The sequence below is a fragment of the Musca domestica genome, unplaced genomic scaffold (genome assembly GCF_030504385.1).
Source record: "Musca domestica strain aabys unplaced genomic scaffold, Musca_domestica.polishedcontigs.V.1.1 314, whole genome shotgun sequence".
Classification (NCBI taxonomy): Eukaryota; Metazoa; Arthropoda; class Insecta; order Diptera; family Muscidae; genus Musca; species Musca domestica.
Window position 1 is genome coordinate 72,089 of NW_026712310.1, and position 10,412 is coordinate 82,500.

Here is a 10,412-nt window from a genome sequence, read left to right on the forward strand (position 1 = left end):
ATATTAATCCGAATATTTCAAAAAAATTTCAGTATTCAAAATTTATTTTTTTTTTTTGGTTTGGATATCTCCTTTTTTATTTACAATCCATCCAGTAAATATGTCACCGGTATATGACTCAAAATTTTACCCAAGAAATCTTTCATAATAACCTCAACGGTTTGTGTCAGGGCCGGGCGCAATACTTCGAAGATGGAACGCCAATTTTCATTTATCAAAGCATGGGCACTATCCTCCAGCGTTGCATCACCATTAAAAATATTATCCAAATGTAAATGCATGCCGCCCACATCTTCCCAAACCAAATGGAGTTTTTCCAGTTGACCAAATTTGAAATCGCCATTTTCACGAATTTTCACACGTATGGCCAAATTTAAGAGGGCTTTCTCTGAAGAAAGAAAAAGAAAAATGGAATTTATATATACATTTTTTGTACATAACAATCACTAATTTACCCATCATTATTTCAGCTTTGCCTTTGCTATTCAATGCCAAACTCAGCAGATTCCCATTGACCGCATAATCACTGATCAACTTAAATTCCGGTACATTGATGTTAAATTTGAAGGTGAGTTTTTTGGCATCGGTACTAAAATTTAATACATTTTAATTTTTCTGTATTTTTTAGCTGTTTTTTATCCTATACTTACCCAACATCTGTAATTGATGTTCCAGAAAGTCCAAATATTTCAGCATTTTGCATATTCAGATTCAAAGAAATGGGTCCACTAACAGCCTGCTCAATGGAAATGCGTTTGACATGCAACGGATCGAGGGAGCCGATGGATTTTAAGCCGGGAACACCTTAAAGGAAATACGGTAAGTGGTATTAATGACGAATATAAAAGATAGCTAATTTAATAATAGATTTTTGACACAGGTTGAAACACTTATAAATGAAGCTAAATAAACGGATTATGGGCCTGGGGCAAATATTTCGAGACCATCACCAATCGCAAAAACTATTTGACAGAACTTCTACGCCTTGTTGGATATATTGTAGATAGATACGGATCAGAAAAGTAAACAGATCAGCTGTTGATGAATATGTTTGGGCCTGAATCTGATAATCACGCCAGTGTGTGTGGATGTGATTACCGCTTTTATTGCCACTGTGCCATTGATCGTTGAATAGAAATGACAGAAGTATGCGGCAACCAATTGCCAAGGTGTTGCTATTTTACCTTGAAATAATTGTCTATCGCTCGGCTGATTCTCGGCCAAAAGACCAGCAGGTTTACGGGTTGCAGTCAGCCATATCACCGGCAATATTGGAAAGATATGGAGATGACTTCTAACTATTACAGTGGACTGATATGATTGACCCTATAAGGGATTCACTAACAAAAACATAAAAACAACGCAAAAACCAAACCTTCTAATGTTGACGGCTGTTGCAACGAATTGAGTGATTTATTTAGTTCTCGATTCTAAAAAAATGAATATCTGATTCTCGTCATAAATTTTCGAGTGGCAATGTTCCCAGCCCTGAGAAGACAAATGCAGTCATGGCGTTAACTGTATGCCAAATATATTGTTTGATTTTTGGGCGATTAAAGGGATACAGGTTGAAGCTTCCCTATTTACAATACTCTAATGATGAACTAAAAACCTGAAGAACATAAATTGCAGATGCTTTTGGAATACACCCTTGTAAAGTTTAATTTAGTGATGAAAATTGAATTGAACACTCTTTAACATTGGAGGAAAATAAATAAGGTCAAAAAGTTGATCCCATTGCCCTCAACGAGTTTGTGGGACCTGATTTACTTTATAATCAGTTGAATCTGAAACAAATTTGATGGGATAATGTTTATTAACAAAAACATTTTCTCAATGCAAAATTTGATTGTTTAAAGGAAGACTGGCCCGGAATGATGTTATCCAGTTTGATTGGGAAGACATTGTCGATGGTTATCTAAACACATGGTGTTTCGAATAGAAACAAAGTGTACCTTTATAAAAATTGGCGACATTATCCGGATGAAGAAGTTTGCTGTTTTTTACGGCCTGTCATAGGTCAGCTTTCTTAAACCTAAACGGTTCAGTAAATGAGATTGGTGAAAAAAATAACTCCTCCTCAACGACATTGATCTTTAAAAGTAGTTGGATCAGGACGAGGAACAACAAGGGTGAGTATATATTAAAAATAAGTTTGTTGTTTTGAGATACGAATTACGAAATATTTGATTTTTTAAGGAATGATTTCAAAATTTGTCAGAGTCAAACCGGTCAACAACATTCGTGAAGAAATAACCATGTTAATTAAAGAACCACCATCACACTGAATATCAATATACCCGGTCGGTGTTCAATATCCAGTATCATTATCTGCGACAGCCACAAAAAACAAGTCAGGTAAGTGAATATTGATCTTAACTGCCATATCCAAAAAATCACAAAAAGAAACAGGGGCAGGGAAAGTAAAAGAATGTCGATGTCGGAGGGCAACAGATTTGTTAAAAACGCTCACAGAGAGACAAAATTTATATTTGGTTGAACCTGAAGAATATGTTGAGTTGGGAAAGAAAAAACAGGTATGATAAGGCTGGAGAGACGAATGACCATCCATCCAGAGAATTTGAATTGAAAAATCCTTGTTGCTGAATTTTTCCCACAAACAAACGATTTACTATCAAAGCACACCAGTGTCAAAAACTGTAAGAAAATCATTATTGAAAATGTTTTCGCATAGTTGTCACATTTTTCCACGGTATTGTTCGAAATTTGGTATCGAGAGTTTGTAACAGGTCCATACTCCGCTGGCAGAACATTTTCTCTATGGGTCCAGCTTTTACTATAGCACCCATATGACGGTACGATACGGATATTTGGTATTTTATCGATTTAGGTCACGTTTTCTATTGGATTTATTTCCGATTCGGTATTTGTAGTTCATAATGGGTTCTTCAACCGGTGCCACAATATTATCTATTACTAAAATCTTCAACCGATCTCACTGGTATTTGCAGATTAAAGTGGAACAAGTTTGAATCCAGATACTTTTATTTTAAAAAAATGTTACCTAATGTTGGATGGTAATGAAAGTTCGGCCCGGTCGAGTTATTTTTTTTTACTTCCATAATTTTATAACTGATTAAAATTACTGATTACTTAAATTACTTAAAGGAAAAATTGATCAAAATGATTGGGAAATATTGATGCAATTTTTTATTTTAATATGCAGGGTAAATACATATTTCTTTTCTTCACAAACTCATAGTGAAATTTGATGAAGAATATTTGTGTCTCTGATGTCACCCTTCTCAAATTAAGCTTTGTTGGAGATTTTTGCACAAACTCACATAAAGTACGGCTTAAGCCTAAAATATGCCTCTGATATATATGAATCCCTGGTATTTAGATAAGATTTTGACTTTTGGCGTCTTCTAGGTCCTATAGTGGAATTTTATAACAAATAATTTTGTAGAAAAGTTTGAATTGCTACGATACCGTTTAAATATATATTTAATTAACAATATTTAGGAAAAAAATCCTCGCATTGTTACCAATGATACAATATACCTAAAATGCAAGCATTCAAAGAAAAAAATAACTAACCGAAATTTAAAAAAAATAAACACAAAAAAAAACAAGTAAAGGCTGAAAGTTCGGCGGGGCCGATCTCTGAATACCCTCCACCATTTGGAAAGAATTTGGCAATTTTCAAAAAAAAAAAAAAAAAAAAAAAAATCCCTTAAAAATTCTGTTAAAATCTTAAATATTTAGAATGTAGCCATTATATTAGGATCTATACGACGTCGTGAACCGGCATAGGCAACTTTTGTCATAAGCCATTACAATAAGTTGGTGAATAATGTAGCTTAAATCATCAAAATACCGAATATAGGGACGTACCATTATATGGGGGCTATACCAAAACGTGGACCTGCACAGACAATATTCTGTCAAAGGCTGTAGTATCCATTACGAACTTCAAATACCAAATTTGAAACATTTCTGGTGAATAATGTCGCTAAAATCATCAAAGTACCGAATATAGGGAGGTACCATTATATGGGGGCTATACTAAAACGTGGACCTGCACAGACAATTTTCTGTCATAGGCTGTGCTATCGAACTTCAAATACCAAATGTGAAACAATTCCGGTGAATAATGTCGCGAAAATATCGGGGGGTATCGTTGTATGGGGGCTATACGAAGACGTAGACCTACACAAACAATATTCTGTCATAGGCTGTAGTCAAAGACATAGAAGTGTAAAGATGGGACAAAACAGAGTCAAGATATGGCAACCCTGTGAAAATACGTCTGTTGTTATGATATCATAACAACATAGTTAGCAATGTTAAGCGATTTAAATCGCTTAGGCAATGTGCAATTAATTAGGAAAGTCTATGAAATATAATTTTGAAACCCAACTTTGTATTTTTCAAAATTGTATTTGTCATTTTTTTCTATAAATGTGTTTTTTACATTAAAATGGTCCTGCCATGAGCTGTTATTCTGGATAGTATAGACACAAACCATTTGCTCAAAATGCATTTTGTCTAGCCTTTACCATTTTAGGTCTTTGCTGTAGTATCCATTACGAACTTCTAATACCAAATTTGAAACATTTCCGTTGAATAATGTCGCTTAAATCCCCATAATACAGAAAATATGGAGGTACTATTATATGGGGATTACACCAAAACCTGGATTTAAATGGCCCATTTTCTATACCAAAAGTCTTGCAGACATAATATACATTTGAGTAAAATTTTATCAACCTATTTCATTTCGTTCGGATGCTAGAGTTATTTCCACAGACCGACAGACGGACGGATATCGCTTAATTGAGAATTTTATGCTGATCGAGAATATATATACTTTGTGGGGTCTAAAATGCATATTGCGGGGTGTTACAAACGGAATTACAAACATTATATACCCTCCATACTATGGTGGAGGGTATAAAAATTGGAGAGGGTAAAATTGTGCTCTACTTTAATGTAAACGCCGATATACATGTCTTCTATTCATAGCTCTACTTTCACAATCTAATGGACTTTTCCTGTAATTATTGAAAAATTGAATTGTGTTGTAGAGCGTTATAGTACACACACCTCTATTATTAGCAATACTCAATCAAACCTAGTTTATATTGAATCCACACTATATTGTTTATTAAACACGTTTGACGTAATTTCTACAGTAATTCCGAAAAAAATCGAAAGAAATTTATATTTATTTATCTCAGATAGATACATGTGTTCATCCAGATTTCAATTCTATAAACATGGAACGCAATTTGATATTCTCTTAGGTAAATACAGTTATAACATATCCAGCAAGCTGTAGGGTATAATATATTTTGCCCCTCTCATATTTGACCTCATATTTTTGACCGTTTTTTTGTTTGTTTTAAAACTTACCGGCCTTCCATTCATGAAACATTGCTTCAAGATTTTTGGCAAAGCAAGTGCCCACATCAGTGGCCTCAATGGGACAGGCATTGAGAAATGCAGCTGCAATACAGAATTGCGTATTATTTGTTGTAATTTTTCTATATAATTTATTTCCATTTACGTTTTTCGGTTAAAACCTTTTTCCCCACCACCGCCGAAGTTGTCCAAAACAGCAGTGTAAGACAAATACAATATTTCATTTTTTTTTTTTCAAAAGAAACCGAAAGTCTAAAAACAGTTCCGATTTTATTCGCTACTATTGTGCAACTGATTTGAAAGACCAATAAATATGCATTTTGTTATAATTTTATAATTGGCTTGAAACGGAAACTTGTTTTGTTTTGCCTCTGCAGGCCAAAGAGAGGCAGGCAGTGTCAATTAATAATACAAGTGTGTGTGTGTGTGTGTTTTGTATTGTTGATCTCGTTTAGGCCAATCTGAGGCTATAGGTTAAACCCATGTGATAATTACAATGATATATTGAAGGGGTTGTTGAACCGGTTATTCTATTATATCAATGGGAATTTCATAACAGTAATTGTAGTAACAATAATAATTATAACATTATTATATACAGGGTGAGATAAAAAAAACAGCAACAAAGTCAAAAACCATTTTTTTTTAAATTTTATTAAATGAAAATGTCGGAAATGTCGGAAATAGCATCAATAAAATTTTAGAATTTTATATTTGTTCGAATTGGTCACCTTTGGTACGAATTATGGCTTTCAAACGGCCAATGAAACCGTCACACGCTACCCGAATGTTGCTCTGCGGCCCATTCCCGGCGAAGCAGTTGTTAGAGGTGATCGACACTTTGGTATTTTTTAGTGCCAACCTTACTTTCCAAAATACTCCAGACACAATAGTCCACAATAGGACTGGTATCCGGAGATTTTGGTGGCCATTGTGCGCTGGAAATGAAGCGAGGAACCTCATTTTGTAACCATTTTTGGGTGGCGCGTGCTGAGTGCGATGGTGCTGAGTCCTGTTGGAATGTCCAAGGTCTGCGACCAAAATGTTTGCGTGCCCAAGGCTTTAATACACCCTCCAGAATATTTCGCTATAATACTCTGATGCCACGTTCGAATAATACGAGCGGAGAGCGCCCATCGGCTGTTATGGCGACCCACACCATCACCATGGCCGGTGCTTGAGTTCTGGTGGCCAACCGAAGGTGTATATTTTCAGCTGACCTCTTTGGGAAGTGAACACGTTCATTTTGTTTGTCTGCAAACTGCTGGACAACGAATATTTTCTCATCGGAGCGGAGAAAACCAAATTCGGCAGTTCACCACTTTCGGCCAAGTGAAGCAACTCTTTAGCTCTTTTAAGTCTATTTTCTCCCTGTTGCGGTGTAAGTTCTTGCACTTTTTGGAATTTCAATGGCTTTACCCCGAGCTCATGTTTCAATCTTCAATTTTACCGAATGGGATATTGCGATATATTCAGCTCACGAGCCATTTTTAGGCCACTGCGAGGCGGGTTGGCCGATCAAGTCGCTTCTTTACTTTTCGATCCATTTCTGCTGATGTTGCTGTTTTCTCCCGCCCACTTCCTTGACGTCGGGCTACGCTACCAGCATCACGGTAACGATCGATGGTACGAGACACAAAAGATTTATTCACATTTGAATGCTGGAGTGCTCTAACAATACCTACTTGTGGTTTTCCGGCCAAATATAAAGAAATTACACTATCACGCTTGAATTCCATCACGAATAACTATTTTTTTTGAAAATTTCTCACCAAAATGTTTTTGTACGTTTCTAAGTAATATAATGAGCTGTCACTGGAATAATTTTAACAGCTGTCGGATGAGTGGCTTTGAAATGACAGCTGTCTGAAGTTGGTTGTCGGTTTTTCATCTCATCCTGTATACTACGCATGGCCAAAACCACCTCCTCTTCACTCTAGACGCTAACAATGACCTCGATACTGAATTTCAGAATTCTATCCCTATCTCAAAATCGTTCGTTTATACTAGCTCTTTCTCTCAACCACACACACAAAATTCAGGATTTCAGCTCTATCCCTTCACCCAATACCAAATTTAGTACTAAGTAATTTTCGTACAAATTTAGAACACATTTCCAAAACAGTGGCATCTATAACAAATTTCAGGATTTCAGTTTTATCCTTTCACCCAATACCAAATCTAGTACCATTTAGTACTTTTCATACAATTATAGTACACATTTCCGAAAATTTCTCCATCTGTTTACCAAATACCAAATTGTACCAAATATAGTACTATTTAGTTGTTTTCGTACAATTAAGTACATATTTACAAAACCACCTCCATATCTTAACGACAGACATCAACAGAGGCATCTATATCAAATTTCAGGATTTCAGCTATGCCCCTACACATAGTACATAGTACATAGTACATATTTCCAGAGCAACCTCTATATATCAATTTCAGATACCAACAGGGTACTCATTATCAAATTTGAGGATTCTAGCCACATCCCTTCACCGAATACAAAATTTAGTACCATTTGGTACTTTTTGTAAAAAATATAGAACACATTTCCACACCACTGCCAAATCTCAAACAGAGATACCATCAGTAATTAAAACATTAAATTTCAGAGTTTTTTTTCTATCCCTTCACCCAATACCAAATTTAGTACCATCTGGTACTTTTTGTACAATAATAGTAAATATTTCCGAAACCATCTCCATATGTCCAGACTACACATGAACACCGACCCTAATACCAAATTTTAGATTTGAAGCACTATCTGTTCATCCAATACCAAATTGTACCAAATTTAGTACTTTTTGTAAATTTATTGTAGCCATTTCTAGAACAACCTCTATATCTCAATTTCCGATCCACCAACAGTGACATCCATATCAAATTTCAGAATTTCAGCTCTGCCCCTTCACCCAATACCAAATTTAGTACAATTTAGTAATTTTCGTACAATTACAGTACACACTTTCGAATCCATCTCCATATGTCCAGACTACAAAAAATTTCAGATTTGAAACACTATCTGTTCACACAATACCAAATTGTACCAAATATAGTACTATTCAGTACTTTTCTTGCACTTGCAGTACACATTTCGAAAACCACCTCTATATTATAAACCTACCACCAACACGCACCCTAATACAAAATTTCAAAATTCCATTCTCATTCGTTCACCCTAAAGCAAACTGTTCCATATTTAGTACCATTTAGTACAGTTCGCACACTAAGTACACATTTCCTAAACCACCTTCATATATAAAATTTACTCTCCAACCTTGATTCTCATATCAAATTTCAAGTTCGCAGATCTTTCCTTTCACATAATACCAAATGGTACAATTTTAGAATTTTTCCTAACCTTAAAATTTGAATTCCCAAAAACCCTTTTGTGCATCTATCCTGCATACTATCAGTAACCCTCATTCCGAATTTTGGAATTATACCTCATTCCCTTTTTTCAATACAAAGTATTCAATTTTATTTTATTTTTCGCACCTCTAGCCACAAAAGATCCACAACATGTCTTGTATTGACAGAATATTTGTCAAAAGTCTTCATAAAAGGCCAGTAGAACATCATCTATCAACAGATGGCTTCCAGAAAATCATCGACTCATTTTTCTATCCACAACTTACCAGTTGAAAACCGTCTTTTTTTTACAGAAGGCCCTTGGAATCTCCCCAGATATAGAAAAGATTCTTACGTATTTCTTTCTTTTTATTATTTAAAAAAAAAAAATTATTCCTCGAAAAAATAGTTTGCCGGTACATAGGCCATTATCTTGTTTAGAATATCTTTTAAAACAATTTCATTGGTTTGACTCAGCACCGGTCGTAGATTCTCAAAAATTGGGCGCCAATTTGCATTTAACAAAGTATGAGCACTATCCTCCAAAGCTTTATCGCCATTGAAGAGGTTTTCCAAGCGGAATTGCACGTTGGCATTATCTTCCCACACCAGATGTAGTTTTTCCAAATCGGCAAATTCATAATCACCTTCTTTACGTAATTTCATCTTGTAGTTCAGGGTGAAGGTGGGCTTTTCTGAAAGATAAGAAGGAGAGATCAAAAGATGCTAAATATTAGATATCAAATGTCCTCAAGGCCCCAAATATTTGGAGCTTGAGTCGTCCATACAGTTTAAAAACACGGTGAAGACCTTAAAATACCCACCATTAGAGGTAACTACCGTTCTATGCGGGATATTCCACCCATATTGAAAAACATTTTTGTGAGGACATTGTCTACTCATTATTATTGCCAATGTTAAGTAAGCAGTCTTGTAATGAGTATTTTTGCTGCCTAAGGAATGTTTAAGCAGAAAATACAAGACAAAATTAATTTGGGACAATTTAGAAGTAGTAATTTTATGCTCTGTTCCAGAACTGCAATAATATGAACATTTGACTACAATAACCGATTTTTGCAAAAAAGTTGCAAACCCTGTAAATTCTAGCAGGTTTTTTGTTCCAAAAACCTGCTAGAATTTACAGGGTTTTTTTGTTCCAAAAACCTGCTAGAATTTACAGGGTTTGCAACTTTTTTGCAAAAATCGGTTATTGTAGTCAAATGTTCATATTATTGCAGTTCTGGAACAGAGCATAAAATTACTACTTCTAAATTGTCCCAAATTAATTTTGTCTTGTATTTTCTGCTTAAACATTCCTTAGGCAGCAAAAATACTCATTACAAGACTGCTTACCAGCCCATTATTTTAACCAGGTCATGTCTCACGAATTAAGTATTCAAAGAAAATAATTGGTTGGTAACCAGATTTGAGGTTAGGATTTTCTCGAATATATTGAAACCCAATTATCCACTTACCAAATGCCATAAACGTTTTGCCCTTGCTGTCCATAGCCAAGCTTAAAATGTTGCCTTTCATGGCATAATCACCATTCCATTTTAAATTGGGGGCCGTCAGTTTGAATTTGATATCCAAATTATTGCCATTGCATCTGCGTTGGATTTGAAGGGAAACAAATTATCTCTTTTTAAATCTTTCCATTTTTC

At 35.1% G+C, this 10,412-nt stretch overlaps 2 protein-coding genes across 2 annotated transcripts in view; both read right to left on the minus strand.

Moving 5' to 3' along the window:
- Positions 1 to 36: 36 nt before the first annotated feature.
- LOC131803656 (protein takeout-like) lies at positions 37 to 5,666 on the minus strand. Its single transcript, XM_059125093.1, has 5 exons — positions 5,534 to 5,666; positions 5,380 to 5,472; positions 651 to 804; positions 456 to 589; positions 37 to 388 (listed from the first exon to the last, which is right to left on the minus strand). The coding sequence occupies exons 1-5, from the start codon at positions 5,610 to 5,612 to the stop codon at positions 81 to 83; spliced, it is 768 nt and encodes a 255-aa protein (XP_058981076.1). The 5' UTR covers positions 5,613 to 5,666; the 3' UTR covers positions 37 to 80.
- A 3,438-nt stretch (positions 5,667 to 9,104) lies between these two features.
- The window catches only part of LOC131803658 (protein takeout-like), a 6,304-nt gene continuing 4,996 nt past the window's right edge, over positions 9,105 to 10,412 (minus strand). Inside the window, exons 4-5 of the mRNA XM_059125095.1 lie at positions 10,224 to 10,357; positions 9,105 to 9,443 (exon numbers count right to left, since the gene is read on the minus strand). Of these exons, the coding sequence (XP_058981078.1) occupies positions 9,139 to 9,443; positions 10,224 to 10,357 (439 nt within the window). The 3' untranslated portion in view covers positions 9,105 to 9,138. The remainder of the gene's footprint in view (positions 9,444 to 10,223; positions 10,358 to 10,412) is intronic.